The sequence below is a fragment of the Palaemon carinicauda genome, chromosome 34 (genome assembly GCF_036898095.1).
Source record: "Palaemon carinicauda isolate YSFRI2023 chromosome 34, ASM3689809v2, whole genome shotgun sequence".
In the NCBI taxonomy this organism is placed as follows: Eukaryota; Metazoa; Arthropoda; class Malacostraca; order Decapoda; family Palaemonidae; genus Palaemon; species Palaemon carinicauda.
Genome location: NC_090758.1, coordinates 75,760,559 through 75,784,204, shown reverse-complemented (window position 1 = coordinate 75,784,204; position 23,646 = coordinate 75,760,559). Strand labels below are relative to the sequence as shown.

General features: G+C 44.4%; 1 protein-coding gene across 1 annotated transcript in view; it reads right to left on the bottom strand.

The window, feature by feature from the left end:
- The window catches only part of LOC137626462 (coenzyme Q-binding protein COQ10 homolog A, mitochondrial-like), a 48,599-nt gene extending 25,660 nt beyond the window's left edge, over nucleotides 1-22,939 (bottom strand). The window contains exons 1-2 of the mRNA XM_068357476.1: nucleotides 22,760-22,939; nucleotides 7,186-7,368 (exon numbers count right to left, since the gene is read on the bottom strand). Of these exons, the coding sequence (XP_068213577.1) occupies nucleotides 7,186-7,368; nucleotides 22,760-22,833 (257 nt within the window). The 5' untranslated portion in view covers nucleotides 22,834-22,939. The remainder of the gene's footprint in view (nucleotides 1-7,185; nucleotides 7,369-22,759) is intronic.
- Nucleotides 22,940-23,646: the final 707 nt, after the last annotated feature.

The following is a 23,646-nucleotide window of genomic DNA, read 5'->3' as shown; positions in this document are numbered from 1 at the left end:
AGTAATATGAAGCGAAAACCGACTTGCCTCTCCAAAAGGTCGCGTCCATAATACTTTTAATGGGTCTATTTTGCCTAAACGCTACAGAAGTTGCTATCGCTCTAACTTCATGAGCCTTGACTTTAAGTAAATTATGATCCTTCTCACTTAATTGAGAGTGTGCCTCCCAAATCAAAAGTCTAATAAAATAAGACCACGCATTCTTAGACATGGGCAAAGAGGGCTTTTTAACGGAGCACCATAAAGCCTCTGAACAACCTCGTCGCGGTTTAGTTCTGGATAAACAAAATTTAAGAGCTCTAACGGGGCACAGCACTCTTTCAACTTCATTCCCCACAATCTCAGAAAGACTGGGGATTTCAAATGATTTAGGCCAAGGACGAGACGGAAGTTCATTCTTGGCCAAAAAAAACCAAGTTGAAGAGCGCATACTGCTTTATTAGCGGAGAAGCCGATGTTCTTGCTAAAAGCATGTATCTCACTAACCCTTTTAGCCGAAGCCAAGCTCACCAAAAAAAAGTGTCTTGAGGGTAAGATCCTTCAGGGAGGCTGAATTTAATGGTTCAAACCTGTCTGAAATAAGGAACTGTAGGACCACGTCCAAGTTCCAAGCAGGAGTCGAAATATGACGCTCCTTGGAAGTCTCGAAAGACTTAAGCAGGTCTTGGAGATCTTTGTTATTAGAAAGATCCAAACCCTTATGCCTGAAAACAGAAGCTAACATGCTTCTGTAGCCTTTAATGGTGGATGCAGAGAGGGAGCGACCGTTTCTCAGATAAGGCAGAAAATCAGCAATCTGCGCTACAGAGGCACTTGGAAGAGGAAATAGAGGAGGACTTGCACCAGTCTCTAAATACCTCCCATTTCGACTGATAGATCCTGAAGGTAGAGGATCTTCTAGCCCTCGCGATCGCTCTAGCTGCCTCCTTCGAAAACCCTCGAGCTCAAGAGAGTCTTTCGATAGTCTGAAGGCAGTTAGACGAAGCGTGGGGAGGCTTTGATGAAATCTCTTTACGTGAGGCTGTCGCAAGAGATCCATCCGTAACGGCAGACTTCTTGGACCGTCTACCAGCCATAGAAGTACCTCTGTGAACCACTCTCTCGCGGGCCAGAGTGGAGCAACCAATGTCAACCTGGTCCCTTCGTGAGAGGTGAACTTCTGCAGCACCTTGTTTAGGATCTTGAAAGGTGGAAAGGCATAAACGTCCAGGTGAGACCAGTCCAGCAGGAAAGCGTCTATGTGGGCTGCCTCTGGATCTGGAACTGGAAAGCAGTAAGTCGAGAGCCTCTTTGTCAGTGAAGTCGCAAAAAGATCTATGGTGGGTTGACCCCATGTCATCCATAGCTTCTTGCACACAGTCTTATGCAACGTCCACTCCATGGAGATGACTTGTCCTCTTCTGCTGAGGCAGTCCGCCAAGACATTCATTTTTCCTTGCACAAATCTCGCCAAAGGAGAGATGTTACTTGCCTTAAATGGAGTTCCTTCTGATCCGTGGACCAAAGACCCGAGCATTCCAGACTGTCCAGTGGAGCTCCCTAACCCAAATCCGATGCATCTGAATACAACACATGGTTTGGGTTCTTGATCGCAAGAGAAAGACCTTCTCGAAGTCTGATGTTGCTGTCCCACCAAGTCAGACATGTCTAGACTGAGTTGGAGATTGGGAAAGAGATACTCTCTAAGCCCTTCTCCTTGTTCCAATGGTTTAGGTGAAATTGGAGAGGGCATAGGTTGAGTCTCCCCAGAGAGATAAACTACTCCAGCGATGAAAGAGTTCCCACGAGGCTAGTTCAAACTCTTACAGAGCAACTGTTTTTCTCTTGCAAGTGAAGGACTTTTAACAGAGCTTGTTCCATTCTTGTGGGAGACGAAAAGGCCCGAAAAATCAGACACTGTATCTCCATTCCCAAATAAAGAATAGTCTGGGATGGGGTACTGTAAGTTACGACTTCTCTACGTTCACTATGAGACCTAGCTCCTTGGTTAGGTCTAATGTCCATTAGAGGCTCTCCAGACAGCGATATAATGACGACGCCCTGATTAGCCAGTCGTCAAAATAAAGGGAGGCTCAGAATCCTCAAAAAATGTAGAAAGCTTTCTACATTTTGCAAGGGCCTTGTAAAAACAAGAGGAGCAGGAATGAGACCGAAGTACAGTGCTCGAAACTGGTACATTACTTTCCTGAAGGTCGAGAGAGACCATCCAGTCGCCTTCCCTTACTGCTGCCAAGACAGATTTGGTAGTCTTCATCGTGAAGTTTGTCTTGACAATGAACACATTGAGCGCACTTACATCTTAAGTACTCCTGCAGTGAACGTGGCTGCCAGATCATTGGAGCCATCCCTGATAGCCTTGTTCCTGCAGTGAACGTGGCTGTCAGATCATTGGAGCCATCCCTGATAGCCTTGTTCATGCATGACATAATTGTACAGCAATACATTGACAGCTGGAGAGACCTTCTTACTTAAGGCTCCCAGGGACCAATCCAACAAATAAAAACTTCAAACGCTCGAAAAAACTCCTAACAGGAGATGGTCTAGCTCTGAAGCCGACCATAAAATCTTGGAGCGTCTCATGGCTAGACGACGAGGAGAGTCCACAAGGCTTAAGAAGTCTCCCTGGGCAGAGGCAGGTACTCCCAAGCCGAGAACTTCTCCTCGAGCTTCTCCTGTATCACACCAGATGCCCGAGCGAGAAGCTAATTAAGAAGGAGGAAAAGCAAAAGCAGACTTTCCTAAACTTCTCCTGGATTCCAACCAGTCTCCCAGTAAGAGCATGGCCCTCTTGGAAGAACAAGAGAGAACTGACTTCGTAAAAGCAGGCGTCGAAGAAAGTCTAGGACAAAATTTCACTAAAGAAATTCATAATTAAAATACAAGGGATTGTTGGACCACCCTAGGTTACTCCTCTTCTGAATGACTCCCCAAAGGTACATTAGTTGAAAGGGGGTCATCAACTTCTTCAGAAGGCACATCATCTGATAAAACTAAAGTCTTGCGAGAAGGAGATTTATATTCAGAATGACGTGAAGGAAAAGCCTGACAGGCTACATCCACTTGTATATGAACAGAAGTTAAAGTTGGAGGATCGATGTCACGTTGTGACTGCAGAGAATGTTATTCTACTACACGTCGTGACAGAAGTAACTGACGTTCAAACGTCCCGTAGTAACAGCGGTGACTGCTGTTCGATGCTATATCGTGACTACGATGACTGACCCTCGACGTCACGTCATGTCTACGGCGTCCACCGCTCAACGTCACGTTCTGCATCTCAACGTCACGCTGTGACTGCGGTGGCTGACGTTCAAAGCGATCAAAGTTACATCGAGATTTATGCTCCGCATCTCGCTTAACAGCAAAGCTGTCACTAGAGATAACGTCAGCGTGGCGTAACAAAGCTCGTCTAGAAGGTTGAAGACCCGAATCACGTATCCCAGAACCGTGACGTACAAAAAGCAAAGGATCCTTTCACACAGGAACAGGATCGAAAGCTTCTATTGAAGAAGAAAGCTTTAACAGCATATCTAACTTCGGATCAACCTGTGACTGCAGTGGCTGACGTTCCAACGTCACGTAGTAAACAGCAGTGACTGCTGATCGATGCTACATCGAGACTACGGTGACTGACACTCGACGTCACGTTGTGTCCACGGCGTCCACCGCTCAACGTCACGTCGAGTCTGTGGCAGAAATGTCTGTACATGAACGTCATCGCTATGAACGGGACTCTTATTATGACTACAGCTAGGACGTTGAACTTGTTCTGAAGGAACTAATAAACGTTTCAACCGTCTCGAAACTATACGCCCAGGCTTTTAAAGAGACGAATCATCGGAAGACGAGGAGAAACTTCGTCTCTCCTGTCTTATGGCAAGGACGTGCTTGCCGAGCAATGTCTGATACCTTTGAGGGAACGTCTGTTCGTTGGTTTACACTCCTCACTCCCTTAGGTCCTACGACATTCCTTCTCCCTGGTGCAGGGGAGCCTGAAAGAGGTCTTGGACTAGGCAAGTGACAAGCACGAACAAACGAACCCTCCGCAACACAGAACATGTTTTTTGCACTTACTTCACTGATATCGTATTTTTCAATAATTTCACATTAGACATGAATAAAACTGATTTCTACCTGAAGCACGCAATTCTCCCTTACATCAAAAGGTTAGAATTGCGAAATGAGTCGTATAATGTAAGCACATTAGTACAAAATGAAACACACATGCAAAAATCAATAAACATATACATATATATCGAATAAAACGGAAAAATATAAAGTTAAAAAGATCAGTGACTGGGGAGGAGACTAAACACTAGTTCACTAAGGACTACGTTTTCAATCTCTCACCGTACAGTGCCTTGGGACGAGAATAAAAACTAAAACGTTTTATCCTCTCTCCCCGTACAGAGACTTGGGACGAGAGTAAAAAAACTGAATCGAGAACGTTACTCGCTCCCAAACTCCTTGTACAGAGACTTGGGATGAGAATAAAGATCGGATCGTTCTCTCTTTCTCTCTCTCTCTCCGTCTCTCTCTCTCTCTCATGTCACACACAAGAGAATGGCCCACTCACCCTTCGTCAATAAACAGGTTATTTGACCAAAGGAAAAAACTGAAAGGACTAAGAAAATGAAAATTAACAAGTTCCTTTAAATTAGTATTTAAAACACTTCAGTTTGAAAGAAGAATGAACAATACGTCAAAATCGATTTACTCTTTCTGCAAAGTGAAACCGTGATTCTCTCTTTCTCTATCGTAACGATAGAGCGCAAACTGCGTAGCATAAATAAACCAAACGTAAGTTCATCTTTGAAAAAACAGCACGAAGACTATTCAAAGAATATATTTCTTAAAATATTTTCTAACAAATATTCATTTCATAACTCTTACAGAGCAATTGATTTAAACTTAACAAAAATAAAAGTCGAATGGGCTCAACGTTGTTTAACTTCGTTTTCCAAGTTAAGACCGCCTACAAGGAATAGGTAAAGGCCGCATATATTCAAAACATAAAATTTATCTTGATGTTTAGTATAAATGGAAAGCTAATCGAAGAGGCCTAATAAAGGCGGGCGAGATATAAAATATATAGAGGAAAATCTATAAATATCAACAATAATTTCTAAAGTGATAAAAAAAAAACTACTAAAAGCCTTAAACACACTTCCGTACACTGAGGGAAGGGTCGGCCATCTTTTCTCTATGGAAAAACCAGAGATTAAAAAAAAAAAAAAAAGCAAGGGCAAAACACTTTTCCTCTCCTTTCAAAAGCATTTCTTTTGAAGATAGTATTGAATAATCCAACACGGCGAAAGCAATAAAACCAAAACCAAGTACTTCACCAATTCGGTAGAAAACTCGAGGTCATAAAGCGAGTGGAACCAACTTGTCGACAAGACCGACAGAGAAGAACTGGAGATGTTGACAAGTATATGCGGTATCTGGCCGATAGTCGGCGCTGGTGGTCACACCCGCAACCTTCACGGCGATCGCTCGCGAGTTTTTGGAATCTGTCGAGCCGTCGGAGACATCAGCTATTATATATTCACCGGCTAAGTTTAATATTTAAAATACGAGAACCTTCATCAACTGTCCGACAGCAGATTCTTCGGATTCTCAAGGGCCCCCCTTTGACTTCAGGATCTCAAGTACGAGCTGGTACCTCTACCCCATCAAAGGTCAAAGTACATGATTGTAATTGTCATATGAAGCCAAAAAATAAATATATTCTTGACACCTCTTTCTTGGTTCTACCAGTGCTAAGGAAGAGTCACTGCCACTCAATTCCCAAGATGCAGAGTTCTATTCAGACAGCACAGCTGAACCATCACAAAAATATCTCCTTGATTGCCATGAGCCACTTCATGAAGCGATTGGTCGGAGAATGCCTTGAAACTGGGTCGTGTGACTTACTTCACCAATGTTACTGCTTGCAAAAAGACAGTCTAGAGAGTTAGAAATGTCTGGTGACCATCTCAAAGGCTCATACAATGCGTAAGCAAGAGACTTGAGAATGTTCGATTCCAATGGTCCGAGGTTCCGGAGTGAGCAAGACCGCTTGAAGCTCTTCACGAGTACCAACAACTCCCCCGAGGATAGGAGATTTATGGTCTTCAGTCAGAAGACAAGACTCAATGCTCAGGAGCAGCCATCCGTAGTCATGACTGAGAGGCGCATTTTGACAAAGATCGATGAGTAAGTGTCTGCAATATGCACTAAAGATGCTAACAAAACTAGATTCACTCAGCTCATCAAGCTGGAAGTACTATTTGGGAAAAATTATCTTGCTACCTCTCAGCTTGCTGATGCCATCGTCTGATGGAAAGACTCTTGCTACTGCCTTGTTTATCAACATGGTCAGCTACTTCAACCTATTCTTGAGTGCGAGAACAAACTTCCGCAAATTTTTCACGATCCTCAGATCACTATGAAAGGCAAGGAGGATATCTTGATCCTGTGGCAACAGCCTCCCTGAAAAGGCCACGCTCACACCAAACCTTTGGGATACATGAAAAGATGTAACCCATATGAGAGAGACCCAAGCTGCCATCAGCGTCAACACCTGTTGGGTAGCGCAGTCCGAACTCCGGGTCTAGAATTGGTACAAGCTTCTTCCAACATCCCTTTCCACTCTGCAACAATGCAAGGGCTTTCGGTGACATTGGAGGATAGTTACAAATGCTATCTGTCTGTATGAAAGGGGTGGGTCGGCAGTCAAGAAAAGGTAGTATACCCATCCATAAGGAAAATCGATACCCGGCATACCCCTCCCCGTAGCAGCAGTAGAAGGGAGACTCCACCATAAACATACCCCTCTATGTCTTCTCTGCCTCCCTTACTTAACTGGTCAGGGTAGGGGTTTTGAAAAAGCTTTACAGGATCCTTTCGATTAAAAGCAGTTGCAGGTTGGGACGATCGGGGTCTAGAGAAGGTCGAGGTGACCTTCTTCCCCATTTGTATTTTTCCTAACCGACCTGAGTCCTTCATATAGAAACATTCTTTAGCGTGATTTGAATCACCTACATAGAGGAACAATTCATACCCTTACTTAATATGAGCAATCAAATATTTAATAAAATAAGCCTACTAAAATCCATTAACTTTCATATCAACTTTTATGAAATACAAAACCTTAAGGGTAAGGAAAAACTATTTAGAGTTAGACCGACTACAAGAACTCACCCTAGAATCCTTCTTTCGGAGTATTCCTTCTTCTTACTTCCGAGAACACTGCCGACTATGTATCTGTGAGGCGGAATCCCTGGCCAGGCCGGTGGCGGCAGAAGCAACGACCTGTTCTCTTTGTAATGCCCTCTTGCCGCATCATCGCTCGTGCCGTTGGGATCCCATACGCTCAGGGGACGTCTGCAAAGGACGAGAGACAGTTTGATGTTGCAGAAAAGGGAATGAAAACTACATCTGGGGAATATTTTCTTCATCGTGAGAGTAGAAACCTTGAAATATTTTGAAGCTTATTTATACTGTATTCTATAAAAAAACTAAGTCTTTAAATAAATTGGCAATACAAACTACTATGCTGTACTCTCTCTTTCCTATTCACTTTCCTTTAAGAGCTGTTTTCCTTGCGCTGTCCCACATCGAAATGCCCTGCGCCCTGCAAGATCTACAGAAATGTTATTTTGATAATAAAATAAATTTTTGAATATACTTACCCGGTGATTATATAGCTGCAACTCTGTTGCCCGACAGACAACTCTACGGTAAAAACTCGCCAGCGATCGCTACACAGGTTGCGGGTGTGCCCAACAGCGCCATCTGTCGTCCAGATACCCAGTACTCAATGTAAACAAAGACTCAATTTTCTCCTCGTCCCACTGCGTCTCTATTGGGGAGGAAGGGAGGGTCCTTTAATTTATAATCACCGGGTAAGTATATTCAAAAATTTATTTTATTATCAAAATAACATTTTTCAATATTTAACTTAGCCGGTGATTATATAGCTGATTCACACCCAGGGGGGTGGGTAGAGACCAGCAATATATGTTTACACTTTTATGAGCTAAGAGTTTTTATTTCATTTTAGAAGTTATCAAAATAACAAAAACAAAATAAATAGGTACCTGGTAAGGAAGTCGACTTGAACAATTACTCTGCCTTTTAAGTACGTCTTCCTTACGGAGCCTCGCGATCCTCTTAGGATGCTGATCGACCCCTAGGATCTGAAGTATCAAGGGTTGCAACCCATACCACAGGACCTCATCAAAACCTCTAATCTAGGCGCTTCTCAAGAAAAGAATTTGACCACCCGCCAAATCAACCAGGATGCGAAAGGCTTCTTAGCCTTCCGGACAACCTAAAAAACAACAATAAAAACATTTCAAGAGAAAGATTAAAAGGGTATGGAATTAGGGAATTGTAGTGGTTGAGCCCTCACCCACTACTGCACTCGCTGCTACGAATGGTCCCAGTGTGTAGCAGTCCTCGTAAAGAGACTGGACATCCTTTAGATAAAAAGACGCAAACACTGACTTGCTTCTCCAATAGGTTGCGTCCATTATACTTCGCAGAGATCTATTTTGCTTAAAGGCCACGGAAGTTGCGACAGCTCTAACTTCGTGTGTCCTTACCTTCAGCAATGCTTGGTCTTCCTCACTCAGATGGGAATGAGCTTCTCGTATTAACAGTCTGATAAAATAGGATAAAGCATTCTTTGACATAGGCAAAGATGGTTTCTTAACTGAACACCATAAAGCTTCAGATAGGCCTCGTAAAGGTTTAGTTCGTTTTAAATAGAACTTAAGAGCTCTCACAGGGCATAAGACTCTTTCTAGTTCATTGCCTACCATATTCGATAAGCTGGGAATATCGAACGATTTCGGCCAAGGTCGAGAAGGTAGCTCATTTTTGGCTAAAAAACCAAGTTGTAGTGAACATGTAGCTTTTTCTGACGAAAATCCGATGTTCTTGCTGAAGGCATGAATCTCACTGACTCTTTTAGCTGTGGCTAAGCATACCAGGAAAAGTGTCTTTAAGGTGAGATCTTTCAGGGAGGCTGATTGTAGCGGCTCAAACCTGTCTGACATGAGGAATCTTAGTACCACGTCTAAATTCCAACCAGGTGTAACCAAACGACGCTCCTTCGTGGTCTCAAAAGACTTAAGGAGGTCCTGTAGATCTTTATTGTTGGAAAGATCTAAGCCTCTATGCCGGAAGACCGATGCCAACATGCTTCTGTAGCCCTTGATAGTGGGAGCTGAAAGTGATCGTTCTTTTCTCAGGTATAAGAGAAAGTCAGCTATTTGAGCTACAGAGGTACTGGTCGAGGATACAGATACTGACTTGCACCAGTTTCGGAAGACTTCCCACTTCGATTGGTAGACTCTAAGGGTGGATGTTCTCCTTGCTCTAGCAATCGCACTGGCTGCCTCCTTCGAAAAGCCTCTAGCTCTCGAGAGTCTTTCGATAGTCTGAAGGCAGTCAGACGAAGAGCGTGGAGGCTTTGGTGTACCTTCTTTACGTGTGGCTGACGTAGAAGGTCCACCCTTAGAGGAAGACTTCTGGGAACGTCTACTAGCCATCGAAGTACCTCGGTGAACCATTCTCTCGCGGGCCAGAGGGGAGCAACTAGCGTCAACCTTGTCCCTTCGTGAGAGGCGAACTTCTGCAGTACCTTGTTGACAATCTTGAACGGTGGGAATGCGTATAGATCTAGATGCGACCAATCTAGGAGAAAGGCATCTATATGTATTGCTGCTGGGTCCGGGATTGGTGAGCAATATATTGGGAGCCTCTTGGTCATCGAGGTTGCAAAGAGATCTATGGTTGGTTGGCCCCAAGTGGCCCAAAGTCTCTTGCATGCATCCTTGTGGAGGGTCCATTCTGTTGGAATTACTTGCCCCTTCCGACTGAGACAATCTGCCATGACATTCAAGTTGCCTTGGATGAACCTCGTTACTAGTGATATGTTTTGACCTTTTGACCAGATGAGCAGGTCCCTTGCGATCTCGTACAACGTCAGTGAGTGGGTCCCTCCTTGCTTGGAGATGTACGCCAAGGCAGTGGTGTTGTCCGAGTTCACTTCCACCACTTTGCCTTGAAGGAGAGACCTGAAGCTTTTCAAGGCCAGATGTACTGCCAGTAGCTCCTTGCAGTTGATATGCATTATCCTTTGACTCGAGTTCCATAGTCCCGAACATTCCCGACCGTCTAATGTCGCGCCCCAGCCTACGTCCGATGCGTCCGAGAAGAGAACGTGGTTGGGAGTTTGAACAGCCAGGGGAAGACCCTCTCTTAGGCTGATACTGTCCTTCCACCAAGTCAGGCAAGACTTCATCTTCTCGGAAATGGGGATCGAGACCGCTTCTAGCGTCTTGTCCTTTTTCCAGTGAAATGCTAGGTGGTATTGAAGAGGACGGAGGTGTAGTCTTCCTAATGACACAAACTGTTCCAGGGATGATACCGTCCCTATCAGACTCATCCACTTCCTGACTGAACATCGTTCCTTCTTCAGCATGTTCTGGATGCATAACTGGGCTTGGCTTGTTCTGGGGGCCGACGGAAAAGCCCGAAAAGCTAGACTGTGAATCTCCATCCCTAAATACACAATAGTTTGGGATGGGACCAGTTGTGACTTTTCCATATTGACAAGGAGACCCAATTCCTTGGTCAGATCTAGAGTCCACTTTAGATCCTTCAGACAGCGACGACTGGAAGAAGCTCTGAGAAGCCAGTCGTCCAAATAGAGGGAGGCTCGGATGTCCGCTAAATGAAGGAATTTGGCTACATTCCTCATCAGCCTCGTAAACACAAGAGAAGCTGTGCTTAGGCCAAAGCACAGGGCTTGAAACTGGTAGACAACCTTTTCGAAAACGAATCTCAGAAAAGGTTGGGAGTCCGGGTGGATGGGGACGTGGAAGTAGGCGTCCCTTAGGTCTAAAAAGACCATCCAGTCTTCCCTTCTGACCGCTGCTAAGACTGACTTTGAGGTCTCCATGGAGAACGTCTGCTTTGTGACAAAGACATTCAGAGCACTGACGTCTAGCACCGGCCTCCACACTCCTGTCTTCTTTGACACCAAGAAGAGTCGGTTGTAGAATCCCGGAGATTGAAGGTCCGAGACTTTGACCACCGCTCCCTTCTCTAGTAAAAGAGACACCTCCCGTTTCAAGGCTTGTCTCTTGTCTTCCTCTCTGTACCTGGGAGAGAGATCGATGGGAGACGTTGCTAGAGGGGGTTTCCGTACAAACGGGATCTTGTACCCCTCTCTGAGCAACTTCACAGATTGTGCATCTGCGCCTCTCTTTTCCCAAGTCTGCCAGAAGTTCTTGAGTCTGGCTCCCACTGCTGTCTGAAGAAGCTGGCAGTCAGACTCTGCCCTTAAAGGACTTGGTTCCTTTCTTCTTTCCTCGTTTCCCTTCGGCACGAGCACCTCCTCTGCTGGAGGCTCTGCCACGAAAGGGCGGAATAAAACGGGACGCTGGAGTGTCCATCCTTGGTCTAGCTGACAAGGTAGGCAAAGGGGTAGCTTTGCGAGCGGAGGACGCAACAAGATCGTGAGTGTCCTTCTGTATCAATGAAGCGGCTATTTCCTCAATCAGGTCTTCTGGAAAAAGGCACTTGGAAAGAGGAGCAAAAAGAAGCTCGGATCTCTGGCACGGTGTAACTCCAGCTGAAAGAAATGAGCATAGGTTTTCACGCTTTTTAAGGACTCCGGACACAAATGATGCAGCAAGCTCATTAGACCCATCACGTACGGCCTTGTCCATGCAGGACATAATGAGCAAGGAAGTCTTTTTCTCTGTCGGAGAGATCTGTCTGCTTAGGGCTCCTAGACACCAGTCTAAGAAGTTAAAAACTTCGAAGGCCCTAAAGATACCTTTCAAAAGGTGGTCCAGGTCCGAAGATGACCAACATATCTTTGAGCGTCTCATGGCAAGGCGGCGGGGAGAGTCTACGAGGCTTGAGAAGTCGCCCTGGGCAGAGGCAGGAACTCCCAAGCCGAGAACTTCTCCCGTGGCATACCAGACGCTCGATCTAGAAGAGAGTCTAGCAGGGGGAAACGTAAAGGCTGTCTTCCCTAAACTCTTCTTGGACTGCAACCATTCTCCTATCACCCGCAAAGCTCTCTTGGACGAGCGTGCGAGGACGAGTCTAGTAAAGGCAGGAGTGGTAGACGGCATGCCTAACACAAACTCTGACGGAGGAGAACGAGGAGCCACAGAAACAAACTGGTCCGGAAACATCTCTTTGAAAATGGCCAAAAATTTCCTAAAGTCCAAAGAGGGTTGAGTAGACTTAGGCTCGTCCAATTCAGATTGTGGTTCATCTATGTGTGCAGCAACATCATCATCAGAAAGTCCCTCATCCGATAACTGATGAGGAAACGGCAACGGAGTGGGTAACAGCTGGTTCGCTGAGTCCGGTCGCACGGGTGCATGCGTGACTGAGCCGGACGCAACGTCATGGAACTGCTGCCCAGTCTGTGAGCTGGCAACAACCATGGCCGCACGGGGACGCACAGCGTCTACTCCAGACTGATGTGGGTGCGCAGTGGAAAGCACACTGGGTTGCGGAGGTTGACGCACCGCGTCAAAACAAAGCAACTCTGACGGTTGTTGAACCTCCCGAACGTCAACGGAGACCTCCGTGCGTCGCTTAACGTCAACATGCGGCTGGCAGATCACACTGGAACGCATGGGTGGCGGAACTCTCTCAACTGGTGTGCGTGAGAAGGTTACCTCAGCGTCCACAGGACGCACAACCGATCGTGTGGAAGGTTGTAGGCTAGGTACTGCACTAGCTGGTGCGGCAGCAACCTTCTCCGCACGAAAGTCCTGCATTAGAGACGTCAGTTTAGACTGCATGTCTTGCAGTAGAGACCACTTAGGGTCTACAGGAGCAGGTGCGGCGACAGACGGTGTTACTGTCTGAAGCGGTACCGCTTTGCCTCTCTTAGGCGGTGAGCAGTCATCTGATGACGGCAGCGAGTCCGAACTGACCCAGTGGCTACAACCGGGCCGTTGGACTTGCGCTGAAGGGACCGACTTGCGTTTTAACGGTCGTGAGACCTTGGTCCAGGGTTTCTTGCGAGAAACACCTTCCGAAGACGAGGTATAAATGGGCTCTCTCGTCTTAGTTAGGTAGGAGCGATCTTGGGTAGATACGCCCGATACCACGGAGGGAACGTCTGTTCGCTGATTAAAGCCTCTCGAACCCATTTGTCGTACGACATTGCTTTTCCCCTGGACTTGGGAGCTTGCAAGAGGTCCCGGACTAGGAGGACGACAGGCACGAACAGACGAACCCTCAAGCGCAACACTATCCACAACACTATCACTCGGCACTTTAGCACTTCCCACTGCACTTTTGCACTTAAGCTCCTTTACATCCGCCATGAGCTGATTACGGTCACTAGCAAGGGACTCAACTCTCTCACCCAGAGCCTGGATGGCACGCATCATATCAGCCATCGAAGGTTCCTGAGTGCCAGGAGGGGGGTTAGGAGCAACCACTACAGGGGAAGGAATAGGTTGTGGGGCATGAGGAGAGGATATATCAATAGAACGAGAAGAACTTCTCCTAACTCTATCTCTCTCTAGCCTACGTGTATACTTTAGAAATTCGATAAAATGTTATTTTCATTAGTAAAATAAATTTTTGAATATACTTACCCGATAATCATGTAGCTGTCAACTCTGTTGCCGACAGAAATCTACGGTCGGGATACGCCAGCGATCGCTATACAGGTGGGGGTGAACACCACAGCGCCATCTGTGGTCAGGTACTCCAGTACTTCTTGTCAACACCACCTCAATTTTTTCCTCGGTCCACTGGTTCTCTATGGGGAGGAAGGGTGGGTCAATTAAATCATGATTATCGGGTAAGTATATTCAAAAATTTATTTTACTAATGAAAATAACATTTTTCAATATTAATCTTACCCGATAATCATGTAGCTGATTCACACCCAGGGTGGTGGGTGGAGACCAGCATATATGTTAACAAAGAAGCTAAGTATCCCGTATTTTATTTTATTAGTTATTCAAAAATAACATAAAATAAATAAGTACCTGGTAAGGAAGACGACTTGAACCATTACTCTGCCTTTATTAAGTACGTCTTCCTTACTGAGCGTAGCGGTCCTCTTAGGATGCTGAACGACTCTTAGGTGCTGAAGTATAAAGGGCTGCAACCCATACTAAAGGACCTCATCACAACCTTTAACCTCGGCGCTTCTCAAGAAAGAATTGACCACCCGCCAAATCAACAAGGATGTGGAAGGCTTCTTAGCCGACCGTACAACCCATAAAAAGTATTCAAGAGAAAGGTTAAAAAGGTTATGGGATTATGGGAATGTAGTGGCTGAGCCCCCGCCTACTACTGCATTCGTTGCTACGAATGGTCCCAGGGTGTAGCAGTTCTCGTAAAGAGACTGAACATCTTTGAGATAGAATGATGCGAACACTGACTTGCTTCTCCAATAGGTTGCATCCATAACACTCTGCAGAGAACGGTTCTGTTTGAGGGCCACTGAAGTAGCCACAGCTCTCACTTCATGTGTCCTTACCTTCAGCAAAGCAAGGTCTTATTCCTTCAGATGAGAATGTGCTTCCCTAATCAGGAGCCTGAATAGGTAAGAAACTGAGTTCTTAGACCTTGGAAGAGAAGGCTTCTTGATAGCACACCATAAGGCTTCTGATTGTCCTCGTAAAGGTTATGACCTTTTTAGATAGTACCTAAGAGCTCTAACTGGGCAAAGTACTCTCTCCAGTTCCTCACCCACCAAGTTGGACAGGCTTGGGATCTCGAACGACTTAGGCCAAGGACGTGAAGGAAGCTCGTTTTAGCAAAAAACCGAGCTGCAAGGAACATGTAGCCGTTTCAGATGTGAAAACTATGTTCCTGCTGAAGGCGTGGATCTCACTTACTCTTTTAGCTGTTGTCAAGCACACGAGGAAAAGAGTTTTCAATGTGAGGTCCTTAAAAGAGGCTGATTGGAGAGGTTCAAATCTTGATGACATAAGGAACCTTAGGACCACGTCTAGATTCCAGCCTGGAGTGGACAACCGACGTTCCTTTGAGGTCTTAAAAGACCTAAGGAGGTCCTGTAGATCTTTGTTGGTGGAAAGATCCAAGCCTCTGTGGCAGAAAACCGCTGCCAACATACTTCTGTAACCCTTAATCGTAGGAGCTGAAAGGGATCTTACGTTCCTTAGATGTAACAGGAAGTCAGCAATCTGGGTTACAGTGGTACTGGATGAGGAAACTGCATTGGCCTTGTACCAGCTTCGGAAGACTTCCCCTTTAGACTGATAGACTCTGAGAGTGGATGTCCTCCTTGCTCTGGCAATCGCTCTGGCTGCCTCCTTCGAAAAGCCCCTAGCTCTTGAGAGTCTTTCGAAAGACTGAAGGCAGTCAGACGAAGAGCGTGGAGGTTTGGATGTACCTTCTTTACGTGAGGTAGACGTAGAAGGTCCACTCCTAGAGGAAGAATCCTGGGAATGTCGACCAGCCATTGCAGTACCTCTATGAACCATTCTCTCGCGGGCCGGAGCGGAGCCAACCAACGTCAGCCGTGTCCCTTTGCGAGAGGCGAACTTCTGAAGTACCCTGTTGACAATCTTGAACGGCGGGAATGCATACAGGTCGAGATGGGACCAATCCAGCAGAAAAGCATCCACGTGAACTGCTGCTGGGTCTGGAATCGGAGAACAATACAACGGGAGCCTCTAGGTTATCGAGGTAGCGAACAGATCTATGGTTGGCTGACCCCATAGGGCCCAAAGTCTGCTGCAAACATTCTTGTGAAGGGTCCACTCTGTGGGGATGACCTGACCCTTCCGGCTAAGGCGATCTGCCATGACATTCATATCGCCCTGAATGAACCTCGTTACCAGCGTGAGCTTTCGATCTTTTAACCAGATGAGGAGGTCCCTTGCGATCTAGAACAACTTCCACGAATGAGTCCCTCCCTGCTTGGAGATGTAAGCCAAGGCTGTGGTGTTGTCAGAGTCCACCTCCACCACCTTGTTAAGCTGGAGGGACTTGAAGTTTATCAAGGCCAGATGAACCGCCAACAGCTCCTTGCAAAAGATGTGAAGTGTCCTTAGCTCCTGATTCCATGTTCCCGAGCATTCCTGTCCGTCCAAAGTCGCACCCCAGCCCGTGTCTGATGCGTCAGAGAAGAGACGGCGGTCGGGTTTCTGAACAGCCAAAGGTAGACTTCCTTGAGAAGAAAGCTGTTCTTTCACCACGTGAGAGTAGACCTCCTCTCTTCGGAAACAGGAACTGAGATCGTCTCTAGCGTCATGTCCTTTATCCAGTGAGCCGCTAGATGATACTGAAGGGGGCGGAGGTGGGGTCTCCCTAACTCGATGAACAGGGCCAGCGATGAAAGTGTAGTGTCATCCACTACCTGACTGAGCATCGGTTCCTTCTCAGCATGCTCTGGATGCAAACTAGGGCTTAGTAGATCTTTGGGGCCGACGGAAAAGCCCGAAAAGCTCGACTCTGAAGATCCATACCCAGGTAGACAATGGTCTGGGATGGGACGAGCTGGGACTCCTCAAAATTGACCAGGAGGCCCAGTTCCTTGGTCAGATCCATAGTCCATCTGAGAATCTCCAGACAGCGACGACTTGTGGGAGCTCTTAAAAGCTAGTCGTCTGACGGAGCCGGACACAAGATCATGGTACTGCTGCACAGTCTGTGAACTGTCAACCATGGGGAAGCGAGGAAGTACAGTGACAACCCGAAGCTGTCTAGACTGTCTGGGTCGTACAGGCAACTCCTTATCGGGTTGCTGAGGTTGCCGCACTGCGTCACAAGTCACTTCTGCTGGTTGTTGAACGTCTTCCCAGTGACACACTGACTCCGTAAACAAAAAATCCTCTAACAAGGACTAAGCTTGGACTGCATGTCTTGCAACACAGCTCAAGGTCTATGGGAGCAGGTGTGGTAACAGACGGGGTTAGCGACTGAAGTGGAACCATTACCTTCCCTGGAAGCATGTTATGCTTAAATAAAAGTCCATAGGAGGCTACGCAGCTAAAGGCTCCTCTCCAAATGACAGAGTCCTCAAGGGAATATCAGAAGGAGGGAGAATAGCACTTTCTCATCTACAGGAACCATATCCGAGAAAAGCTAAGTTCTCTCAGTGAGGGTTTCACTGGTGCAAAAGCAGCAGACTAGAAGGCAACGTTATGAAACTGCTTGACAGTCTAGTGAGTTGGCAACAACCAAAGATGTGTGACTGAGAAGCATGCGGTAAGGTATGCAGAGCATGCTGTATGCAGAGCATGCTGTATGTAGAGCATGCTGTTGCATGGCGTGCGGCTTATGCTGCATGGGATGAGGCTCATGTTGCATGGGATGAGGCTCATGCTGCATGGTATGAGGCTCATGCTGCATGGGATGAGGCTCAAGCTGCAAGGGAAGAGGCTTATGCCGCATGCGTTGAGGAGGATGCCGCATAGTATGAGGCTCCTGCCTCATGGGTTGAAGCGGTTGCCGCATAGCATGAGGCTCCTGCCTCATGGTTTGAGGAGGATGCCGCATAGCATGAGGCTGCCTCATGGGTAGAGGAGGATGTCGCATAGCATGAGGCTCCTGCCTCATGGGTTGAGGAGGATGCCGCATAGCATGAGGCTCCTGCCTCATGGTTTGAGGAGGATGCCGCATAGCATGAGGCTCCTGTGAGGTTCCTGCCTCAAGAGTTGCGTCTGCCTCAAGGGTTGAGGAGGTAGCTGCGCAGAGAGAGGCTCATGCTGTGAAGAATGCGGTTGCTGCATGCGTTGAGGCGGCTGCTTCATAGCATGAGGTTCCTCAAGAGTTGAGGCTCTTGCCTCAAGAGTTGAGGTTCTTGCCTCAAGAGTGGAGGTGGCTGCCGCAAGAGTTGAGGTTGCTGCCTCAGGGATGGTGGAGGTTGCCGCAACGCAAGAGGTTGCTGCATAGCGTTGGTATCTGGCAACTCCCAATGCGGCAGCTCACGCGTGGAGGTAGGTTGAGGAACCTCAACATCATACGTCTGGCAGGGTGGACTGCGCAGAGGTGGAGTTGAGGTTGCTGCCTCGAGGATGGTGGAGGTTGTCGCACCGCAAGAGGTTGTTGCCTCGAGGATGGAGGAGGTAGTCGCAACGCATGAGGCTCCTACCTCAAGGGTAGAGGAGGTTGCTGCAAAGCATAAGGCTCCTGCCTCAAGTGTTGAGGAGGTTGCCGCGTGGCAAGAGGCTCCTGCCTCAAGGAAAGTGGAGGTTGCTGCACAGAGCTGGTATCTGGCAACTCCCAATGCGGCAGCTCACGCATGGAGGTAGCTTGAGGAACCTCAACATCATACGTCTGGCAGGCTGGACTGCGTAGAGGTGGAGGAGCGCTCGCAGGAGGAGGTGTGTTAACCTTCTCTGCCTGAAACTCCTGCATCAACACCGCAAGCTGAGACTGCATTGTCTGCAGCATAGACCACTAGAGTTTAAGAAAGACAACAACAAACGGAGCTACTGTCCGTTGAGACTGAGGGTCTAAAACAGCTGGTGCGGCAACAGACGGAGCTACTGCCTGTTGCGATACCACCTTGCCTCTCTGGGAGGTGTGCAGTTGTCGTACTGCAGCAAGTCCGAACTGACCCAGTGCTAATGGCTACACCTAGGAGTTGGACTTGCGCGGAAGGGACCGACTTGCACTTAAAAGCTGCAAGATTTGGTCCATGGTTTCTGCGAGAAACCTCTTCCGCAGACGAGGAATAAAAGGGCTCTCTCGTCTTTGTGTGGGTGGGGTGATCACGTCGGCAACGTGTGTAGATACACCCGAAACCACGGAGGGAAACGTCTGTTCGTCGATCAAGGCCTGCTGAACCCATAAGTCCTTCGACATTACTTCTCCCCTGGGCTTGGGAGCTTGTAAGAGGTCCCAGACTAGGCGAACAACTGGCACGAACAGACGAACCCTCGAACGCAACACTGTAACACTTTGCGCTTATCACTTTATCACTTTTGATTTTCTGTTTGCACTTATTTCACTGAACTCGAAACTTTAAGTGGTTTGTACCTGAAACACGCAATTCTATCCTTCCTTAAAAGTTAGTAATTGCGAAAACAGAATTACAATGTAACAGAAAAATATAATGAAAGATAAATAATTCAGTGGCTGGAAAGAGACTAAACACTAGATCAAATAAACTACGTTTAAAATCTCTCACCGCATAAAGCTTGAGAACAAGAATAAAACTCTAGAAACGTTTACCTTCTTCCCCTAAAGAGACTAGGGAGAAGAGCAAAAACGATAACAACGTTACTCGCTTGAACGAAACGTTTATCCTCCTCTCTCTCCCTCCGTCTCTATCTCTCTCTCTCTCTCTCTCTCTCTTGACTTAGAACCTGAGAGATGAGCCCAATCATATATATCGTTAAAACATACTGTATTATTGTTAAAGGAAAAAAACTGAAAGATTTCCCAAATAAAAAGTTCCTTTATTAGAATTAAAACCATTAAGCTAAGAAAGAATGAACAAAACGCTAGAATCGGTTTACTCTTACTGCAACGTGACACCGTGAAAATTCTCTCTCTATCGTAACGATAGAGCGCAAGTTGAACGTTCTAAACGTCAACAACTGCAGAGACAAAACAAAACGTTAGTTCAACTTTGAAAACAGTACGAGACTATCAAAGAAATTCTTTCAAAAACATTAAAATAGCATAATATGTTAACAGGTAAAAACGAAATGACGGGCTCAATGTTAATTAACTTCGGTACCAAGAAAAGACCGCCTACTATTAGGAAAGGTCGAATATAAACAAATATAAAAATTAATTTTAATAAGTTTATAATAAAAGGAAGTTAATCGAAGAGGCCTATAAAAGGCGGAGAGATATAAAATAAATCTATAACTTTTGTTAAGCAAAATTAAGAAAGAGAGTCTATACTCTCTTAGACACCAACACTTCCGTCTAAGGGAAGGGTCGGCCATTTAAAAGTGAAAGAGAGTTCATACTCTCTTCGTCACCATAATTAATCAAATTAATTCCAAAAGCTAGCTAAGCTAATGATAAAACTTCCTGAATAGCGAAAGCTAAACTCTAGAGCAAATACATCACCAAATCGTGAGCAAAAACTCCAGAATCAACAGCGTATCCATGTAGGTCTAGCCGGAGGCACGACAGAGGAAAAATTGAGGTGGTGTTGACAAGAAGTACTGGAGTACCTGACCACAGATGGCGCTGTGGTGTTCACCCCCACCTGTATAGCGATCGCTGGCGTATCCCGACCGTAGATTTCTGTCGGCAACAGAGTTGACAGCTACATGATTATCGGGTAAGATTAATATTGAAAAATATCTTATCTTAATTGTTCATTATTTCTCATACCGTTAATTTCTTATTTCCTTTCCTCAAGAGACTATTTTTCCTTGTTGGAGCTGTTGGGCTTATAGCATCTTCCTTTTCCAACTAGGGTTGTAGCTTAGTTAGTAATGATGATAATAACAATAATAATAATAATACAACTATGTCATGAACTTTACTACATATCAGAACAAAGTTGTCATCAATATCGATTTGGATGTCAACAAGGCTTCTCAGATTGTTTTTCTTTCCAATCACCTTACAGCAAATTCACAATTATTTCCATTTGGTTTTAGTTGTTTAATTGTCATTCATTCCATAACACTAGCAAGAATGTGGTTTAAATTCATAGTTGTATCATCAATACGATTTATGAAGTAAAATTGTGTATCATAAGCAAATAGCTTGAACTTTACTCCATGTCTCTGGTACTTTTGATAGACTGATAGTATAGATACAGAATAAGCTTGGGCCTTGTACACCTTCCCCGAGGCACCCCACTTCTTAATGGTTCATATGATGAATAAGATTTTCCAAGTTGTAATAGTCTCTGTAAACCAAGCAATTTTTATAAACAGTACACAAAAGCTTCATCATCAATACCCAGCTAATAATCTTGGTAATTTCATCATTTGTTACATTGTTAAGTCACACGTATCTTATTTGTGTCTTGTTCAGTGTCAAACTGATTCTGAAATCGGCAAAAATCCTATAATATACTGTATTTTGGTTTTAAAGAATTTAGAAATTTATTGGCTAGTTCTTGGTCACTATAACCATCTGAGAGCTTTTTTTCATTCACATTTCCAATTAAACATTAACCCTTTTACCCCCAAAGGACGTACTGGTACGTTTCACAAAACCCATCCCTTTACCCCCATGGACGTACTGGTACGTCCTTGCAAAACAATGCTATAAAAATTTTTTTTCATATTTTTGATAATTTTTTGAGAAATTTTAGGCATTTTCCAAGAGAATGAGACCAACCTGACCTCTCTATGACAAACATTACGGCTTTTAGAGCAATTTAAAAAAAATATACTGCAAAATGTGCTGGAAAAAAAATAACCCCCAGGGGGTTAAGGGTTGGAAATTTCAAAATAGCCTGGGGGTAAATGGGTTAAACATTAAGAAGGCAATATAATTTATTCAAGTCTGTTGCTGCTCTGGAATTTTCTTGAGTCTTCAGCAAAGGGTCCAATGCTTGATGGAATCCCATATTCTTCCGATAAACCTGCTACAGTCATTACTTCAGAGTAGAGTAACATAAATGGATGAACTATTTCCTAAAAGGCGAAGACTTCTGTCATTATGTCTGTCCCATGTCAGTTGGTTCAGAGTAGATTATCAAACAATTATTGATCTCTACGAAGCTTCACGAGTTAATTTTGAAACCATCCTTCATTAATATTCTTTCAAATACTTTTTCACAGAGGTGTATCATTGCTAATGTTACTTTCCCTAAACTTGAGCAAATATAAACATATAGGTAATGATGATAATAATAACAATGATAGGACAGGATAAGTTAGGTAGGGTTAAACTAAGTAAGGTAAAGTTAGGTAGGGTTAAACTAAGTAAGGTAAAGTAAGCTACGGATAAGTGAAGTTAGGATATTATTCACTTAATTTCTTAACCGACCCAACCACCTACAAACGGTAAAATTATAGTTAAAGGCGGAACACCAGTTTGAACAGAAAAAAATAGTTATTCCTGTAGTAAATAATGTGCTTTCATTGAATTTTACCTTCATTTCAATTGCAAATAAACCAAAAACCTATTAGACCAGCTAGGAACGGGGATATTTTTTATAAATCTATTGGTTTTTTGCTTGGCAGTGCGCTCACTTCACTCGCAGAGAGAGAAAAACATCAAGCTCCTATGTACAGGCAAGCGGTACATGCTGAAATGCGCACGCTAACCCCATTGATTATTATTTCTTAGATAATTAAGATTTGATTTGCCGTTAAAAGTGTCATTTTCGAAGAAAACGGATGTTCTTCTAGGGGAAATACCGGTTTTGTAGTAGAAAGGATTTTTAGTCCGTAACTATAATATAACACTACAATTGATCCAAAATATATTTTCTGCTAAAATAGAATCTCCGATTAGTTGACCTTGACCTATTTGAAATCTAGCTCAAGGCTTGATTTACCTCACTTGTAAACCAAAAAATTGCCGTCCCTATGAGACGAGGAGCTTAAAACAAAGGTTAATATATATAAAGTAGCTTTTTTATTAATTGACCTAATGGTATGAAGGTCTATATGTATAACCTTGAAAAGTTAAAAGCTGGTTTGGCATAAGGAAGTATTTAAAGTAAAGATATATTAAATTTGTAATCCTAAGCCTTCAAAATATCATAAAAATTTGCCTATGATCCCAAAAAAGTAAAAAGAAATTAAAATATGTCCAAATATATAAAAATGTAGTTACGAGGCCACGAGCCACACATATCTACCTGGTAGTATTTGCAGATAATCTCCTGGTATGGCCGGTAAATAACTTCACAGCTGGTCTAGGAACTACACGCATATTTCACTGGTGTTTTGACCTCCCACTTTGACCTTATGACCTCAGAGGAAAGCGTGAATTTATTAAAATAAGGTTGCGTAACCTGGCAGAAGACTGAATCAGCTGATCGTACAATAACAACTTGGGAAGGTTTTCTGGCAGTATTGCCAACTACTTATTTTTCATTCTAATTATATTTATCATTCATATATTTTTTATCTTTTATTTACCCAATTATTAAAAGAAATTTAATTTATCTATTTTATGTTATTTATATATCATATTTTATTAAAATACAGTTTAATTAACCGCCTTTATAAGACATTTACCCTTGATTATCGCAGTGTTGCCAATAAAAATTTCGCTATAAGGTTTAAAATTCCGTGGTTTGGCGTGTTTTTTTTTCGAATATATAAAATAGCAATTAATTTAAATTGTATAAAATTATGTATAATATACAAATTTTCAGAATGTATATATTATCAAGATTAAATTGCAATAAATTACTAACATTGGAATACATTGCATTTAAGGCAGGACATAAAATAGGACCACATTCTTCTTAGTTTATTTTTTGAGGTTCTTAAGGATACAGCCCCTAAAAAACGCTATTTATTTGCTACCTCTCTCTCTCTCTCTCTCTCTCTCTCTCTCTCTCTCTCTCTCTCTCTCTCTCTCTCTCTCTCTCTCTCTCTCTCTCTCTCTCTCTCTCTCTCTCTCATCGGGAAATTATCGATGTATGTCATAAATGGAGTAAAATTTTATCATTTAGAATTAATTACAGACAAGCATACACAAAATACAAACGTTTATACACACACACACACACACACA